This window comes from Sorex araneus, chromosome X (genome assembly GCF_027595985.1).
Source record: "Sorex araneus isolate mSorAra2 chromosome X, mSorAra2.pri, whole genome shotgun sequence".
Lineage (NCBI taxonomy): Eukaryota > Metazoa > Chordata > Mammalia > Eulipotyphla > Soricidae > Sorex > Sorex araneus.
Window position 1 is genome coordinate 159,488,917 of NC_073313.1, and position 19,025 is coordinate 159,507,941.

At 62.8% G+C, this 19,025-nt stretch overlaps 1 protein-coding gene across 3 annotated transcripts; it reads left to right on the forward strand.

The window, feature by feature from the left end:
- Positions 1 to 5,674: 5,674 nt before the first annotated feature.
- UAP1 (UDP-N-acetylglucosamine pyrophosphorylase 1) lies at positions 5,675 to 15,526 on the forward strand. 3 transcript variants are annotated; one of them, XM_055121027.1, is made up of 11 exons: positions 5,675 to 5,696; positions 7,846 to 8,179; positions 8,820 to 9,024; positions 9,904 to 10,079; positions 10,977 to 11,149; positions 11,400 to 11,593; positions 13,031 to 13,171; positions 13,449 to 13,637; positions 13,725 to 13,775; positions 14,809 to 14,875; positions 15,129 to 15,526. In XM_055121027.1, exons 2-11 carry the CDS (start codon positions 7,900 to 7,902, stop codon positions 15,219 to 15,221), a joined length of 1,569 nt encoding a protein of 522 aa, XP_054977002.1. In that variant the 5' UTR covers positions 5,675 to 5,696; positions 7,846 to 7,899; the 3' UTR covers positions 15,222 to 15,526. The 3 variants fall into 3 exon arrangements, with proteins under 3 accessions (XP_054977002.1, XP_054977000.1, XP_054977001.1); XM_055121025.1 differs by lacking the exon at positions 13,725 to 13,775 and having other exon boundaries at positions 5,677 to 5,696; XM_055121026.1 differs by lacking the exons at positions 5,675 to 5,696; positions 13,725 to 13,775 and adding an exon at positions 5,888 to 6,067.
- The last annotated feature ends 3,499 nt before the right edge of the window (positions 15,527 to 19,025 follow it).

Below are 19,025 nucleotides of genomic sequence, written 5' to 3' on the forward strand. Positions count from 1 at the left end.
CCGCCAGGAGTAATTCCTGAGTGCAGAGCCAGGAGGGACCCTGAGTGTCACCGGGTGTGACCCAAAAAGCAAAAAACAAACAGAAAAGAGTCAGAATCGCCTTAAGAAACAGCCTCTGTCAAAGCCCCACCCTAGTGGGGGCTGCAGGCCCCGCTGACCGGGAGGAAGTGAGGTCAGTGGGTGGGGTGAGGCTGGCGTGTGCATCTGTCAGAGATGCCCGTTCCCCTGGGGCGGGTGCCGGCCTGGCCTTCAGCTGGGCCAGGAACGGGGCTGCTGGCCATGTCCTCTCTCGTAAGTGCCCCGTTTCCGTGAGAGTCACACAGACACTCTGCACATCAAGGAAAACCTTTTAGAACGAAGAAAAGGTTCTCGCTTTTGAATTTCTTGCTGGGGTTCCTTTTAAATTTATTATTATTTTTTAAGATGCTGGAACATGGGCCTCACAAATGCAAGGCAAATGCTCCACCACTGACTCATAGCCAGGGCCTGAAGCTTTCGCTCTCGAAGGGGGGTGTGGGGGGCAGCCTGGGCTACACCCAGAGGCGCTCAGGGACCACTCCTGGTGGGGCTCGGGCCCAGATGCAGAGATGGCAGTTGAACCCGGGTTGGCTGAGCGCAAGGCCAGCGCCTTACCCCTGCACTCTGGTTTTTAATGTTTCACACTTGTTTATTATTATTATTATTATTATTTTATTATTATTATTTTGCTTTTTGGGTCCCACCCGGCGATGCTCAGGGATTCCTCCTGGCTCATGCACTCAGGAATTACTCCTGGCGGTGCTCGGGGGACCCTATGGGATGCCGGGGATCGAACCCGGGTCAGCTGCGTGCAAGGCAAACGCCCTCCCCGCTGTGCCATCACTCCTGTCCCGTGTTTCACATTGAGAGTCTCTTTCACCCCAGGAAGAAAGCAGGTCAGGTCTCTCCGGCAAATAAGCTGTGCACACAGCTCTTCTGTTTACTTGGGGGGTTCCTAATAGTGACCCCGTTAGAGATGGACGGCCCTCGGGCTGGAGCAATAGCACAGCGGGGAGGGCGTTTGTCTTGCATGCGACCAACCCGGGTTCGAATCCCAGCATCCCATATGCGGTAATGGGCACCACCAGGAGTAATTCCTGAGTGCAGAGCCAGGAGTAACCCCTGTGCATCGCCAGGTGTGACCCAAAAAGAAAAAAAAAAAAAGATGGACAGCCCTCGGGTGTGCCCAGAAGGGCCTGAAGCTGCCCCCAGGCCCCCCAGACCTGCAGGCCCTGGCCGAGCCCAGCATGCGTCTGGGTTCAGCCCTGCAGAGGCCCAGCGGCCAGAGAGAAGGAAATCTTGTGACACAGGAAGGGGGCCTCGCGGCTGGGACAGAACCCAGCCTGCCCGTGGGGTCCCCAACACCACCTGCCACCCCCTCCCCCAGCTTGGCATTTCTGGTGTCCTGGGCAGCAGGGAGCGAGGGGTGTGCAGAGGCGTGAGTCAGAGACCCCGCCGTCCATGGGGCGGGTCCACAGTTTCACAATTCACGACCCAGAACCGGCAAACGGAGCGCGTGGGTGGGTGTGTGTAAGCGGCCAAATTCCCTGATTCCCGGGATGACGGGGGTCTCCGACACTGTCAACAGGAAGGCGGACTGGGGCACCGCCCCGTGACTCAGGACCCCCCCAGCCAGAGTCCACCTGCGGATCCACCCCCTCTGCCAGGGCCACCGAGGGCAGCGTCCGCCCTCTTGGCTGACATTACGGGGCAGCGCCCGGGAGTCCGGAGAAGTCATTGGGGGGCTGGAGCGATAGCACAGCCGGGAGGGCGTTGGCCTTGCGCGCGGCCAACCTGGGTTCGATTCCCAGCATCCCATAGGGTCCCCTGAGCACCACCAGGAGTGATTCCTGAGTGCAGAGCCAGGGGGAACCCCTGAGCATCGCCGGGTGGGACCCAAAAAGCAAAAAAAAAAAAAGAAGTCACCATATTCCCCTCGTCCCCTTAAGCCCTCGGGCTATGCCGCCCTTTCCAGGAACCCGAAGGCACAGGACACAACCTTCCCCGTGTCGTCCTCTTCTGCGGTCACTGGCCCTGGGTGCATGTGCTGGGCCCTGCCCTCTGCCCTGTCCACGTCTCACAATTCTCCATCTTTGGGCGAAGAAGCGAGTGGGGGAGCCCTGGGGCCCTGCCATGCCCCCAGGACCCAAGGTCTCTCATCCTCGGACCCACTGGGGTCTCACCAGTGATGCACAGGGGTTCCTCCTGGCTCAGGCACTCAGGAATTACTCCTGGTGGTGCTCGGGGGACCCTGTGGAATGCCGGGGATCGAACCCGGATCGGCTGCATGCAAGGCAAATGCCCTACCCGCTGTGCTATCGCTCCAGCCCCCTAACTTAATTTTCTTCCATAGCACCCCCACCCTCCCCGATCTACCATCTGACACCCTGCCTTGTGCTGTGGCCCCCACCAGGATCTTCCCCTGTGGTCCCTTGGAGTATCACACACACACACACACACACACACACACACACACACACACACACACACACCCTTCAGGATCCGTTTTCCCGCACACAAACCCCCACCGTCATGCCCACAAACATGTTTTGAACCAACGCCGAGCAGGTGCCAACCAGCTGCTCGGAGATCAGACTGGGTCACGTACACAGGTGCCAGGGGAACCCACATCGCGGAAAAACAGCCCCGCCATACCCGCCCAGGGAGCCACACGGCTGCCCCAGGGACGTGGCACTTGACACGGTGCCAGGGATCAGCCAACTCGGTGCTGTCACACGCTTCCTTCCTGGTTTGTCCTGCAGAGCCGGTCTCTCGCCTGCTGTGACTCTCACCCCGCTCTCCCACTCTCCCTTTCACCCCTGCTCTCGCTCCCTCTCTCCTCTCTCTCCTCTCTCCTCTCTCCTCTCCCTTCCTCCCTCTCTCAGCCCCCCCACCCTCGGGGCTTAGGGACCCGAGGTTAGCACCCTGCACTCTGCCTCTGCTTGTAACAATAGTCCAAATCCAGAAGCGAGTCAAGTCAAGTGCTCGTGGCCTTCCCACCCAAGGTCACGTTCTCAGTGCCCTATCACGCCTTCCTATCACACCTCCTTATCTGTCCGTTGTTCCATGGCTAACTGTGAGTTCATGCCCATGGCTGGGCTCCATTCTGCCACCAAGGAGGTAAGGCTTTCTCCGGAGTCGCATTGAAGACCTCCCCAGTCTGCTGTCCGTTCGCCATTCTTTCTGGCTTTGGACCGAGAGTAGAAAGTTAAAGGTCCAGCGCTCACTGGTGAACTCCGTGTCCGAAAAGAACCCAGTGCCCACCTGGGCCGCCTCATTCCACACCCCCCAGGAGCTGTGGAAGCATCGTGCGTTCCCACGTCACCCGGAAGCGTGCCCGGGAGGTGCATTATCCAAGGCGGGGGTCAGCGCTCCTGTCTCTGTTCAGGCTCATCTTCCCTCTCCGTCCACTACACTCCATATGTTTGTATTTGCATCTCTCAGGTCTAAGTTAGACACCGAGCATTGTACTTCGGAGCAGAGCCCCACCCACCCCAAGGGGTGCAGTAACTCAGGTTGCTGCTTCCTGGTTTGCCTTTCCGGATTGAGCTTTCAGAAGGAAGTAGGGGGCTGGAGAGAGCTGCCAGGCTGAGCGCCCGTGGGAACCCCAAGGAAAGTGCACGTACGTACAGCCCCCCATTTGCTTTCTTTCTTTTTTTTTTTTAGGGGGGCACATCTGACGATGCTTAGGACTGATTCCTGGCTCTGCACTCAGGAATCACTACTGGCAGTGCTCGGGGGACCATATGGGATGCCAGGGATCAAACCTGGGTCAGCTGCATGTGAGGCAAACGCCCTCCCTGCTGTCAGCCCTCATTCTTTCAGGCTTCATTGCTCTCGGTCTTTTTTTCTTTCGGCCTAACAATTATTATTATTTTTCTTTTTGGGTCACACCCGGCACTGCACAGGGGTTACTCCTGGCTCTGCACTCAGGAGTTACCCCCTGGCAGTGCTCAGGGAACCATATGGGATGCTGGGAATCGAACCTGGGTCGGCCGCGTGCAAGGCAAACGCCCTACCCGCGGTGCTATTTCTCCAGCCCCCTAACAATTATGTTTTAAACAGCATTTTATGTAGCTCCCCAAACCGAGCTAGCCTGAAAGGTGCGAGAGAAAGCTAAGCCAGGTGTCTACAAAGCAAGTTTCCAGAATGTTCACACAGCATGTTTTAGGGACAGAAATGAGTTCATTAGACTGTGGATATTCTGGCTGCTAAAATGAGTGAAGGACTGTCCCTGGTAACTGGGGGCGAAGGAAAACAAACAACTTTTAGGAAAGTGGGCAGAAGAAGCACTTGAAATCTCTGGTTGGTGGGCCATAATAGCTCAGGGCTCTAGGGGATGCTGGGGATCAAACCCAGGAGGACTGCATGGCGGCAAGGGCCCTCCCTGCTGTACTGCTGCTCTGGCCAGCCCCCAGCTCCTGTATTTTACACTCCGGCACTGGAAACACAGGTGCCACACAGGTGCCGGGACACCTCAAAAGGTCCCTCCTGAGGATGGGTCAGATGCATCCTTTCTGCCCTCATTTCTCACCCTGGTGCCAAAGCACGTGAGTGAATGACCAGGAGGTGTCAGCGGTAGGTGTCAGTGGATTTGCCTCAGGGTGGCCTGGTGTGAAACCTCCCTTCCAGCGAGAGAAGTTTTGCTCTTTTTATTTTATAATTAATTATTTTTTCAAACACAGCCATCATTGGGGGCTGGAGTGATAGTTCAGTGGGTAGGGCGTTTGCCTTGCATGCGGCCAACCTGGGTTCGATCCCTAGCATCCCATATGGTCCCCCAAGCACCACCAGGAGTAACCCCTGAGCATTGCTGGGTGTGACCCAAAAAGAAAAAACAAAAAAGCACAGCCATCATCTTTAGTCCCTGGGGGGGCTTGTGCGGGGGGGGGGGGGGGGGAGGGGCCGCCTTGTTCCGGTCTTCCTGGAAGGTCTGGAACTGCCCGTGCTGGCCCACGAGCTTGCAGTGGCTGAGGTTTCCGGGAGAGAACCCTGATCAGAATCAGACACTGCCTCCAGCCACCCTCCTTTACACTAAGCGTTAAAAAAAAAATAAGTGCTCGGTTTGGGGCGACTCCAGCAGTGCTGCGGGTCACTCCACGCGGAGCCCGGGGCTGGGCCTTGGTCCCGGGCTGCAGGGGTGCAGGACGGGGCAGGGAAGAGCACCCGGGCCTGACCTTGCACCTGCCTCCGGCTGGCCGCCCCAGGACCGGGCCCGGTGCCCACCGCACCCGGGGGTCCGAGTGGACGTTCGTGTCCGGCTGGGCCGGCCCCCCTCCCCCCCCCGCGCCTTGCACGCCCCCAGCGCCGGCCCAGCGCGTGGCCATTCGGAGACCACGCGACCCGCCGTGACCCCGACGCGCGCACCGGACCCGGGCGCTGACGTCAGGCTCTTCCGACCCGGCCGCGGGGCGGGACGGGGCGGGGAGGCCCGGGCGCCCTCCCCATTGGTCCCGGCGGTGAGTGACGCGCGCGCTGCACCGCCCACTCCGGCCGTCTCACGGGGCGGAGCCCGGTCGCTGTTCCCATTGAGCCAGGTCAGAGGCGTGGAGCAATGGGACTGAACCCCATTGGTCCGCGGGGAGATGAGGGTCGCGCGCGCCGCCCCACCCACTCGGCGAGTGTCTCCCGGGGCGCCGGCGACGCAGCGCCGGGCGTCTTTTCCATTGGACCTGACCGTGAGTGACATGAGGGTCCCGCTCCTGAAGGCGGGACCTTTAGGCCCGGTCCCTGTTCCCATTGGGCCAGGTCGTCAGATGCGCGCGGGCGCGGGGCGGGGCTTCGGTGGAGTTCCCGCGCCCCATTGGGCCGCGGGTGGGTGAGTGGCGCGCGCGTCCCGCCTCCGCCCAGCGCCCGCGGCGCTGACGTGTCGCTGCGGGCGGTTCCGGCTCGGCCCCGCCCCGCGCCCCGTCGCGGCCCCGAGGGGCGGGGTGGGGGGGACCCGCGCGCCGCGGCCGCCCCGGTCCTGGATGCGGCTATTTATGCGGCCGGCCCGGGACGCCGCCGAGTGGCCGCGCCGAGGGACACGCAGCCGCGTGCAGCCGCCGAGGTGAGCCGGGCCGGGCGGGCCGCGCTGGACCCCGCGGGGACGGGCCAGACTCGCCTGCGGGGGACGGGGTCCGCCTCGCTGGACGGGGGACAGTCCAGCCTCACCTGCGGGGTGTGGGGGATAGTCCCGCCTCACCTGCGGGGCACCGGGGACAGGCCAGCCTCACCTGCAGAAACGGGGGACAGGCCGGACTCACCTGCGGGGGACGGGGGACAGTATAGCCGCACCTGTGGGGACGGGGGACAGTATAGCCTCACTTGCAGGGGACAGGGACTTTCTCCCTTGACAGGGGACAGTCCAGCCACACCTGCGGGCGACGGGGGACAGGCCAGCCTCACCTGCGGGGGGACAGGGCCTGCCTTGCTGGACTGGGACGGTCCAGCTTCATCTGCAGGGGACGGGTGACAGTCTAGCCTCACCTGCAGGGCACGTGGGCCACCTCTCTGGACAGGTGACAGTCCAGCCTCGCCTGCGGGGCATGGGGGTGCCTCACTGGACGGGACAGTCCGGTCTCGCCTGCAGGGAACAGGGGCTGCCTCCCTGGATTGGCACAGTCTGGCCCCACCTTCGGGGGACAGGGGCCGCCTTGCTGGACAGGGGACAGTGCGGCCTCACCTGCACCGTGGGGGGTCATTCCCTGCAAGAGAAGTCCAGGCCCCCCTCCCCTCCTGGCCAGGGGACGGCTCATCCATAGGGCGCTGGTGACCCCTGTTATCTGCGGTGGGCGTGGGGACAGCTTCATCTGTGAGGTGTCCAGACTGTTAGCTGCCACGGGTGTGGGGACCGCGCGTCTCTGCAGAGGGGACTGTCCGGCCTCCCCCGGGGCCCCCTGTTAGCTGCGGTGGACACAGGGTCCGTGTTTGCTCACCTGCTCCGGGAAGTCGGGCATGGCCCCAGGTTTCCGGGGAGGGCAGGGGTGTGGCGTGGTGTGTCTGGGAAGGCAGCTGGGCGTGCCGCCACTTTGCTCTTTGGTGAACCCTGGGGTTTGGGGGTGGGGTTGTGGGGGTCCCCTAGGGTTCCCCGACCACTCCTGCCTCCTGGTGACGTGGGCTGGGGGCTCCCGGGAGCTGATGCGTCTGTCCTCTCCCTAGACGGGAACCCCCACAGGCGGGCCCTCAGCGGGCACCCCCGGGGCTGCAGGTAGGGGCTGCGGGCAACACTGGGGCCAGCAGACAAAGGGAACATCGCCGCGTTGCTTCAGACGACCCCCGAAACCCCAGTAAAGGCACTGGGGGGTACAGCTGTTTCCAGACCCGCCACTGGGGGCCTTTACGGGCAGCAGGGACAGTGGAGACAGACACCGTGGCCACACGCCGTGTACTTACGCCCATTGCTGTGCCGATATACTGTGCACTCACACCCACTCGTGTGTGCACGCTGTGTACTCACAGCCACTCGTGTGCACATGCTGTGTACTCACACCCACTCGTGTGTGCACATGTGTACTCACACCCACTCGTGTGCACATGCTGTGTATTCACAGCCACTCTCGTGTCCACACACCGCATACCCCCACTCCCGTGTGCACACACCATGTACTCGAACCCAGTGCTGTGTCCACACACCGTGTACTCACACCCACTCCCATGTTCACATACCGCGTACTCACCCGCTGCTGTGTCCACAAACTGTGTACTCACACCTCCTTCTGTACACTCAGACTTCTATGTTCACGCATCGTGTCCACCCTTATGCCCACTCCCGTGTCCACACACCCATTCCCGTGTCCAAGGCCCATGCCCCCTCTGCACTCCAGTGACCCAGGACCCCTCTTGCAGGTTTCCTGGACACAGGCCGCGCTGCCCCCGGCAGCCGCGTGGCCGCTGGTCACCATGGAGCCGAGTGACCTCCGCCAGCGGCTGGAGTGGGCCGGGCAGGCGCACGTGCTGCAGTTCTGGGACGAACTGACGCCCGGGCAGCGGGAGGAGCTGCAGGCCCAGCTGCGAGCCCTGGACCTGGACGAGCTCGGCGGCTTCTTCCACAAGGCCATGGCCGGCTTCCGGCAGGCGTGCGGCCAGGAGAAGGTGGACGCGCGGATGGAGCCGGTGCCCCGCGAGGTGCTGGGCAGCGCCACCCGGGACCAGGACCAGCTGCAGGCCTGGGAAGACGAAGGTACCGCTCTGTCCACTCTGGGCTGGCCCTCGCTGGCTCTCACTGACCCCACTGGCACTCCCGCTCGGGCACTTCCTGGGCGCCTCCCCCCGCTCTGGCCCGTGGCCCTGCAGGAAGACGGTCTAGTGGCCACTGCTGCTGGCGCTGCCGTCGGTCAGGGCAGGCGAGGCTCGGGGCGCTCCTTCCCCACGGTCAACATCTGCTGGGTCCTCCCGGAGGGACATCTCCCTGCCCCGGCCTGGCCCTCCCCATGCCGCCTGGCTCCTGCCGGCCAGGGCCGTGCCCCGGCTCCCAGCTGTGGGCCAGCCTGAGCCTCCGTCCACGCCCTGTGCCCAGGGCACCCAGCTGGCTGCCTGTGCCCTAGAGACCGAGGGTCACGGCCCCTCCAGCTCTCTCTGGGGGTTTCTTCTTCCTTTTTGGTTTTGGGCCACCTCCAATGCTGCTCAGGGCTTGGCTCTGGGCTCTGTGCTCAGCCAGCTCTCCTGGTGGGCTCGGGGCCACATCTCAGGTGCCGGCGCTGGAGCCCGGGTCGGCCGTGTGCGAGGCCAGTGCCCTGCCCGCTGGACTGTCTCCGCACCGTCCCCCGCCGCCGTGTGCAGATGGGGACCCGGGTGTTTGAGCCCCGAATCTGTCTCTGCAGGGCTCTTGCAGATCGCAGGGAGCAGAGTGGCCGCCCTCCTCCTCGCTGGCGGGCAGGGCACGCGGCTCGGCGTGGTGTACCCCAAGGGCATGTACGACGTGGGCCTGCTGTCCCGGAAGAGCCTCTTCCAGATCCAGGCCGAGCGCATCCTGAGGCTGCAGCAGCTGGCGGAGCAGCGCCACGGAAGCCCGTGCACCATCCCCTGGTGAGTCCTCCCCTAGTGAGTCCTCCCCTGGTGAATCCTCCCCAGTAGTCCGCCCCTGGGGAGTTCTCCTGTAGTGAGTCCTTCCAAGCAATCCTCCCCTAGTGAATCCTCCCCGGTGAGTCCTCCCTTAGTGAGTCCTCTCCTAGTGAGCCTTCCGCTGGTGAGTCCTCCCCTAGTGAGTCCTCCGCTAGTGAGCCCTCCCCTGGTGAGTCCTCCCCTGCGGAGTTCTCCCTTAGTGAGTCCTCCCAAGTGATCCCTTCCCTGAAGAGTTCTTCCCTAGTGAGTCCTCCTCTGTGGTGTCCTCCCCAGTGAGTCCTTCCCTAAGGAGTCCTACCCTGGGGTGTCCTCCTCCAGTGAGTCCTCCCCTGTGCAGTCCTCCTGTCCCGGCGGAGCCCCTGCTGGCCCTTCTGGCCATCTACCCTCCCCGGGTGCTGGGCTGGCCGAGTGGCTGTTTCCCGACAAGGGCGTGGGACTGGCCGGGCCAGGGCTGCTGCCCGCTGGTACCCCCTGCTCGAGTGGCCGTGGCAGTCGAGACTGCCCAGCTCCAGGGGGGTCAAACTGGGGGTCTTTGGGGCCTCTCCGGGAGCTGGTGGGCTTGGTCTGGACCCAGGGGCCACTCTGGCTGGGACCTGCGTCCTCCGCCTAGGGGACTGTCCAGGGACCCGTGTCGTCCCCCGCCTCCCTGCTGGCTTCTGGAAGCTTCTCTGGGTGTCTCTAGGATCCCTGGCGAGCACCGTCCCACACCTGCCGGGGGACAGAGCCGGGACCCAGCGCTGGCCCCTCCCCCTGCCCCTGGGGAGTGGACGCGGTCCCCGCCGAGCAGCTGCGTGCGGGTGGACGTGACCGCAGTGGTCAGGGCCGGGCCGGTGCGTCCCGCAGGTACGTCATGACCAGCGGCAGGACGGTGGAGGACACGCGGGCCTTCTTCAGCAAGCACCGGTTCTTCGGGCTGCGGGCCGAGGACGTCGTGTTCTTCCAGCAGGGCATGCTGCCCGCGCTCAGCTTCGACGGCAAGGTCATCCTGGAGGAGAAGGGCCGAGTGGCCATGGCTCCGGGTGCGTGGCTGGGGCGGGGGGCTCCCAGCCGGGCGCCGGGCCGGGCTTTGTGGCAGCAGTGTTCTGACCCCGCCCCCCACTGCCCCCATCCTGCCTCAGGCTCCCCCGAAGCCCCCCCTGTGTGGTCAGCCCCGGCCCTGGGCCCTTTCTCAGAAGCAGCTGCACGTCTTGGTTTTCTTCTTTTTGTTTCCTTGTTTGGGGGCCACACCCAGCAGTGACGGGGCTCACTCCCGGCCCTGTGCTCAGGGCTCACTCCCGGCGGGGCTCGGGGGCCGGTAGGGGGTCCAGGTGGGCCGTGTGCAAGGCAGGCGCCCTCGCCACTGTCCTGTCCCTCTGGCTCCTTCATTCTCGTTCTGTGAGGTAGATGCTCAAACGTCGCTTCCGCTTTTTTTTTTGTTTTTTTGGGTTACACCCGGTGATGCCCAGGGCTGACTCCTGGCTCTGCACTCAGGAATCACTCCTGGCAGTGCTCGGGGGACCCTAGGGGATGCCGGGAATCGAACCCGGATCAGCCCAGCGCAAGGCCAACGCCCTCCCCGCTGTGCTAAGGCTCCGTCCCCTCAGTGGTGATTTTCTCTGTTACACTCTGAGAGAGTGGGTGTGTTTTACTGTGGCTTTCGGGGCGCCCCCACCGGCAGTGCCCGGGGCTCACCCCGGCCCTGCCTCCAGGCTGGGGTCAGAGGCGGGCGCGTCCTCAGAGTCAGGCAGTGGCTGCTAAGCTCTGCTGAGCCGACAGACACTAGTGACCCACTCGGTGTCACGGCTGACGTGCAGGGGCCAGCGTGGGCCTGGGGCGTGTCCCCTCACTGGGCTTCTGGCCACTCAGCAGAGGCTGGTCCATGGCGGGGGGTGGCGGTGGTCCCGGCTGGTGTCGAGCAGCCCTCACTCTTCCCCTAGATGGGAACGGCGGCCTGTACCGGGCGCTGGCCGCGCACGGCATCGTGGAGGACATGGAGCGCAGAGGCGTCTTGGCCGTGCACGTGTACTGCGTGGACAACATCCTGGTGAAGGTGGCCGACCCTCGCTTCATCGGCTTCTGCGTACAGAAAGGGGCCGACTGCGGCGCCAAGGTACCCCCGCAGGCTCCATCTCAGCCCCCCGCCCGCCCCCGCAGGCCCCGTCTCAGCCCCCCTGTGCCCGCCCCCTGCAGACCCCGTCTCAGCCCCCCCGTGCCCGCCACCCTCAGACCCTGTCTTAGCACCCCCCCGTGCCTGCCCCCCGCAGACCCCGTCTCAGCCCCCCTGTGCCTGCCCCCCGAAGACCCCATCTCTGCCCTGCCCTGCCTCCAGCTGACCCCTCCCCTGCCCCTCCCCACGGCAGGTGGTGGAGAAGACTAACCCCACGGAGCCGGTGGGCGTGGTGTGCCGCGTGGACGGCGTCTACCAGGTGGTGGAGTACAGCGAGATCTCCCTGGCCACGGCCCAGCGGCGCAGCCCCGACGGGCGGCTGCTCTTCAGCGCCGGCAACATCGCCAATCACTTCTTCTCCCTGCCCTTCCTCAGGGACGTGGTCAGGTGAGGCCCACGCTCCTCCACCCTGCCCGCCAGCCCCAGCTCCCACGGCAGCCACTTGCATGCACAAACACTACACGCACGCACACACACACATGTACGTATATGCACCTGCACAAATACATGGACACATCTGCACACACCTGCACATGCACACCTACATGCATACACACATGTACACACATGTACATGCACACACTTGCACATACACCTGCACATGCACACACCTGTGCATCCTCACACATGTGCACACATCACACACACATGCACACACCTGCACATGCACACACCTGCACATGCATCCTACCCCATACCATTCCTGCACATGCACACATACCTACACACATGTATGCACTTCTACACACGCACACACACCTGTACACACACCTATACACACCCACACATTCACACACACCTGCACACACACATGTGCACCTATATCCTCCCTCCACACCCCTGCACCTGTCGTTCCCCCTCGTGTGTGAGTCACTGCTCCCCTCTCCACCCTTAGCCGAGCTGGGGGTGAGGCGTAGGCGAGAACCTTCTATGGAAGATGCAGGGGAGAGAGGAGCAATGGTGAGAATGAGTGTGAGTGGGTGTGTCTGTGTGTATATGAGCTGTAGAGTCTGGTGTGTGTATTAATATGTTTGCATGTGTGTGTTTGCATGTGTGAGTGCGTGTGTGTGTATGAGTACTTAGGTACGAGTTATAGAGTCTGGTGTGTGTTAATATGTGTGGGCATGTGTGTGACTATTTGTGTGTGCATGTGAGTATATGAGTGTATGTGATTGTGAGTATATATATGAGTGAAATGAGTGTATGAGTGAGTGTGTGACCCTGAGTGTATGAGTGAGTGTATTAGTGTGAGTGTGTGAATGTAAGTATATATATGAGTATATATGTATGTGTGTGGGAATGTATGAGTGTTAGCATGGGTGTGAATTTGTGTGTGTGAGATTGAGTATGAGTGTGTATGTAACTGAGTATATATGAGTGTGAGACTGAATATGTGAGCGTGTGTGTGATTATATGAGTATGTGTGTTACTGAGTATGAGTGTGTGTATGAGTGTGAATATATGAATGTGAGTGTATATGAGTGAGACTGAATATGAGTGTGTGACGGAGTATATGAGTGAGTACGTGACTGAGTATATGAGTGTGAGTGTGTGACTATGTGAGTATATGAGTGAGACTTACTGAGTATATGTGTGAGTGTGTAAGACAGTATATGAGTGTGTGACTGAGTATATGAGTGTGAGTGAGTGTGTGTGACAGTGTGAGTGTGTGTGACTGTGTATATGAATATTCGTATGTGACTGAGTACATGAGTGTGAGTGTGCATGAGTGTGTAAGGCCCCACTCCCAACAGCGACCGTGGACAGGCCCTGTGGCCGGCCTGCCCGCGCCCGCGCGTCACCGTGTGTGTGTCCGTCTCGCAGCGTGTTCGAGCCCCGGCTGCAGCACCACGTGGCTCAGAAGAAGATCCCGTTTGTGGATGCCCAGGGCCGGCTGGTGCAGCCAGACAAACCCAACGGGATCAAGATGGAGAAGTTCGTCTTCGACATCTTCCAGTTTGCCAAGTACGGAGACTGGGGGGGTGGGCGGTCCCGGGGGGCGTCCGGGCTGTCGGGGCTGCCCTGCCCGCGGGGAGTGACCGCACCAAGGGCCACGTGGCCGGGATGAGCGGGTGCAGACCCTGCTGCCCTCCAGCTCTCCCGAGTCCCACTCAGCAGTGCTCACAGGTTGCTCTGGGCTCAGTGCTCCGGGCCCCGTCTCCCCGTGTAGGACTCAGCCGAGACAGAGCCCCTCCCCGCCGGCCCCGTGGCGCCTCTGACCGCCCCGTCTGCCCCCGCGCAGGAACTTCGTGGTGTACGAGGTGCTACGGGAGGACGAGTTCTCGCCGCTCAAGAACGCCGACAGCCAGGACGGCAAGGACAACCCCACCACGGCCCGCCGCGCCCTCCTGTCCCTGCACCACCGCTGGGTGCTCAACGCCGGCGGCCACTTCATCGACGAGAACGGCTCGCGGCTGCCCGCCATCCCCCGGTGGGTCCCCGCGCCCCCCGAGCGGGCGGGAGAGGGAGGCTGGCCAGAGGCACGGTCCCCCCAGTAACACGTCTTCCTCCCGCACAGCCGTGCCCACCCCGGGAAGCCAGAGGCCCGGCCGGCCGGTGTCCACCACAAGTAAATGCCCGCGGCCTCGCGCTCGCCCCTGCTGGCTGGCTCGGTGGCGGGTCCCCCTAACACTAACCGGGGCTGCATGCTGCAGGCGGGGCATGAGCTGGGGGCTGCGGCGCCTGTGGGGGGGGCGGGCCGGGGCCGCACACACACGCGTGACCGAGCCAGAGGGGCCGGGCTCTGCCCTGCCGCCCGCCTCGGGGGTCGTTGCTCACTTTGGTCAGTGTCCGAAGGAGGAACCAGAGTCGGAGCAGGGGTGGGGCCCTGGGCCTGGCCCCTGCATAAGCCTGGTTTCTAGGAGCCCTGGTGCCCAGGCAGGACCTCGGGGAGGGGTGTGGCTGGGCAGCGGCCCGCAGGGTCACTTCAGAGCAGCAGCTGCCCGGGGGTCCCTGTGCCCCTCCCCGCCCAGCCTGCCCCTGTCTGTGGGGTCTGCTGCCCGTGGAGTTCTGTCCGGCCCAGCCCGCATGGCCCATCGGCCCCGAATCTGCCGGCACCCGGCCCGGCCCCTGGTTATTCCCTTCACCCCCTGGGCGGCACCCGCCCTGCCGGGGTTGCGCCCTGCAGCCTTGCAGGGGTGGGGCGGGGCGGGGTGGTGGTGTCTCAGGGAGCTGGGCTAGTGCGGTGACCTGTGACCTGTGTTCTTTTGCAAACGGGCCTCTGTGGAACCCCGCTGGCGGGTCTCGGGGTGGGGGGCCTGGGGGGTCCTGGGCTCAGCGAGGGGCGCTGGGGGGCGGGTGAAGCCCACAGACACGGGTCTGGGGTCTGCGTGGGCTCGGCTCGCGCACCCGCCCGCACCCTCCCTGTGCGGTGCACAGCCTGGAAGCCTCCCTGGCCGAGGGAGACGTGACCGGGGGCGGGCCCCGGCCACAGCTGCAGCACGTGAGCCCGTATCTGGGTGGTGTCCACGTGTGTGCACGCATGTGCAGGCATGTCCAGAAGGCCTGTGCGTACCAGGCCTGCAGCCCCTTAGCGGAAAGGAGCCGGGGGCCCAGCTCAGGGCCCCCCTCCCTGGGCCTCACACCCCGCTTCTCTCCCGCAGCCTCAAGGACGCGGGGGATGCCCCCATCCTGTGCGAGGTGTCGCCCCTCGTCTCCTACGCCGGGGAGGTGAGTGTCGGAGCAGTCCCGGGGGGCGGAGGGTGTGGGGGCCGGAGGGCCCTGCGGGACCCCTGGGAGGTGCTGGGGTGACACCCAGCTCGGCCCTGGAGTGGCCGGGGACCCCCGCAGAGCTGGGGGGACACGGGGGGCTGGGGCTGGAGCCTGCATGAGGGGCCCTTGTCCCCGTCGCTGTCCCGGGGGTGCAGGGCGCGGGCCAGGGGCCCCAGTGCTCAGCCATGACCGAGTCCCGTGTCCTCCCCAGGGCCTGGAGGGTCACGTGGCCGGCCGGGAGTTCCACGCCCCGTTGGTCATCGACGAGAACGGGGTCCACGAGCTGGTGAGGAATGGCCTGTGATGCCGCCGAGGTGCAGGAGAGCCCGGCCAGCCGCGGGCGGTGGCCGTGCCGGGCGGTGGCTGTGCGGGCGTCCCGGCTCCTTGGACACCCCTGACCCCCGCCGCGGGGCCCCCTGGCCGCAGCTCGCCGACCCTGGAAAGTCTTATTTATATTGTTCGACGGTAGCGTTTGTCCTCGGGCTGGGAGCTCCCGGCTGGCCGCCCTGCGCGCGCTGGCCCGGGATCCGGGGACGGGGTGGGACGCCTGTCGGAGCGTCTGCGGTACTCAGAGTTAGATTTATTTTATCAACAGTGAGCCTTTTTTTTTTTTAAGAAAAGACTTGGTCCGTCAAATAAAGTCTGGTTCTTGTCTCTGTCTCCCAACGGCCTCCCCCTGCCCCCCAGAGGCGTCCAGCAGGGCCCGGCCAGTGCCGCCCCAGGACGGCCCTGAGGGGCCGGGCACCCACTGGGAGGGAAGCCGGGTGACTCCTGTGCGTGTTTTGCTCTTTGGGTCCCACCCAGCGATGCTCAGGGTGGACTCTTGGCGGTGCTCGGGGAACCCTATGGGATGCCAGGGATCGAACCCGGGTCGACTGTGTGCAAGGCCAGCACCCTCCCTGCTGGGCCCTCTCTGTCCCCAACCCCACAGGAGTCAAATCCTGGGCCAGAGGTGCAGGGGCGGGGCCCAGCTTGGTCCTTGGCTCATTGTGACCAAGGTTCTCCCCCGCCCCCCCCCCCCCCCCCCCCCCGCAGAAGGAAGGGTGGGGCCAGCAGTGGTGGGGCAGAGACCCGAGGGTGGGTGTCAGTTCCCACTGCAGGGAACTGGGCTGGAGCGATAGCACAGTGGGGAGGGCATTTGCCTTGCACACGGCCAACCCGGGTTCGATTCCCAGCATCCCATAGGGTCCCCTGAGCACTGCCAGGAGTAATTCCTGAGTGAAGAGCCAGGAGTGACCCCTGTGCATCGCTGGGTGTGACCCAAAAAGGAAAAAAAAAAGGCCACCTTCAGGGACCACTGGCCGAGGCTCTTCCCCCACCCCACCAAGCTCCAGACTGCCTGGGGGGCATCAGCCCAGAGCCCCCTCCCCTCCACCCCGCTCTCTTCTGTGCCTCATTTCCACCCCCCCAGCCTCGTTTGGGGGAGACAGACATGGCCCTCCCCCAAAATCTGCATAGCCTGGTGGGCCCGAGAGTCAGGCTTGGGGGGGCTGACCCCAGCTGAGGTTTCAGGCAGGAAGGCCCTGCCCACCCCGAAGGGCTCCCCCCCCCCCCGCCTCACCCCTTCCCTCTGGAACGTGCTCCTTGGGGAGAGACTGTTTATTTGCGGGGAAACCTCTGGGCTTTCTCCCCTCCCGGCCTGTGGGGTCCCCAAGCCCTCGTTTCCACTGGGCCCTTTGTGTGTGTGTGTCACGCTGAGAACTACCAATTAAGTCTCTTTATATTATTGCACAACCTTCCTTTCTCTCCCCGTCCCGGCTTCTCCCGGGATGGTTCTTCTGGGAAGACCCGAGCAGAGCGGGGGGTCAGTTACCGGCTGCATTCTCCCCGCAGCGCGACGCTCCCCAGACGTCACCCGTTTGTGGACACCTGGGAGGCGAGAGATGAGACTTGGAGACAGTCCCGTTGCTCATCAATTTGTTTGAGCGGGCACCAGTAACGTCTCTCATTCTGAGACTTATTGTTACTGTTTTTGGCATATCCAATACACCACGGGTAGCTTGCCAGGCTCTGCCGTGCGGGTGCGATACTCTTGGTAGCTTGCCAGGCTCTCCGAGAGGGGTGGAGGAATCGAACACGGGTTGGCCAGGTGAAAGGCGAACACCCTACTGCTGTGCTATCGCTCGAGCCCCCCTTGGAGACAATAGTTGATTTTAATTTTTTCCTTTTTTGGTCACACCCGGCGATGCTCAGGGGCTCCTCCTGGCTCTGCACTCAGGAATCAGCCCTGGCGGTCCTTGGGGGACCCTATGGGATGCTGGGAATAGAACCTGGGTGGGCTGCGTGCAAGGCAAATGCCCTCCCCGCTGTGCTATTGCTCCAGCCCCTTGTTTTTTGTTTTTTTTTTTTTGCTTTTTGGGTCACACCTGGCGATGCACAAGGGTCACTCCTGGCTCTGCACTCAGGAATTACCCCTGGCGGTGCTCAGGGGACCATATGGGATGCTGGGAATCGAACCCGGGTCGGCCGCGTGCAAGGCAAACGCCCTACCCGCTGTGCTATCACTCCAGCCCCCCAGCCCCTTGTTTTGATGTAGAAAATCAAAAGGCAGAATTGAAAGGGAGGTGGGGGATCACTCAGTGAAGTCGCCCCTTTGTCCAAAGCTACCCTGAACTCCTCTGGGTCTCCCTCTTGTTCGGGGGGTGACGGTGAGCCCCTCCGGGATTTTATCAGCAGCCTGGGTCCCCTTCGTAGCGTTTCCTACGAGCCGGTGGTGGATCCAGGCCCCTCATTCCATCTCGCTGGGAGCCGCAGTGGCCCAGGGCCCCGGGACTCATTCTGTGGGGACCCCAGGATTTCTCCCGCGCAGAACGGAGTGGGGCGTCTGCAGGGCGCGGGGGAGCCTGGGTCCAGGAGCTCTGACTGTGACTTGGTACCGGGTTTCACGGCTCATGGGGGGCCGAACTAAACTTGAAACTCAGGCAGCCAGAAATTCAGAGTGCCCCCCCGCGCCCCCCCCCCCACCCAGTGCCACTGGGGCCCACCCCTGCCCCCTCCCCCCCATGTCCTGTCATTCCTCTGCATCAGGCCTTTCACAGTTAAGTCAGTGCTGGAGCGACAGCTCAGCGGGGAGGGCGTTGGCCTTGCACAAGGCCGACTCAGGTTCGATCCCCGGCATCCCATAGGGTCCCCCGAACCCTACCAGGAGTGATTCCTGAGTGCAGAACCAAAAGGAACCCCTGAGCATCGCCGGGTGGGACCCCCCAGCCCCCAAAAATATATCAGTGCCACGCACTCTGCCAGCTCACGAGAACAGACTTGGTTCCATTTCACGGCTGCAGACCTCCCCCCTGCCCCCCCGGGGAATTGTCTCATACCAGCTGGTGGGGCTGGAGCCATAACACAGCCGGTGACACGCTGGCCTTGCACGCCAGCTGGCCCAGGTTCAATCTCGGAACCCCACATGGTTCCCGGGTCCCCGAATTGGGAGGGATCCCTGAGCATCGCCGGGTGTGGCCCTAGGACCAAAATGAGAAAAACAAAATCCAGCTCGTGAGCCCGTGATGGCGGATGCCAGGGAGGGGCTGGCCCTTCTCGGCCCTGAGTCCCACGCTTTCCTCCCTGGCTTCAGACTTTCGGGCTGCATTTCTTTGGAGGGTCCCACGGAAACTGGATGAAGAGACTGGAAGGGGACGTTCGTTTCAGGCTGTGAGAACCTCAGGAGGTCCCAGGAAACGCTTGATCTTGTGGGAGGCACATTTATCCTCTTTCCATGTTCCCAGCGATGAACCCCACTGAAGATGTTGGTTCCAAAATGAAGTTCTGCACAAGAGAATTTTCTATTTTGGGGTCATGCCTGGTAATGCTCAGGACTTACTCCCAAGGGCTCGGGGAACCCTGTGGGTTGTCCGGAATCAAACCTGGGTTGGCCGCATGCAAGGCAAGCGCTTCCCCGTGTACCGTCCTGTTTACTTTTGATAAGAACTACATTGGATTTATTTGTGTTAACAAAACTTATGAAAATATTTCCACGGAAAACTTGGATCTGCAAAAGGGTGAATTTGATTTGCACAGAGGTCAATTTGATGTGCCCATGGGTGGAACTGGAGCGTAAAATCCTCCTCACATTTGCTTCCCTGGAGTCTGTTGGATTTATACAAGAGAATAG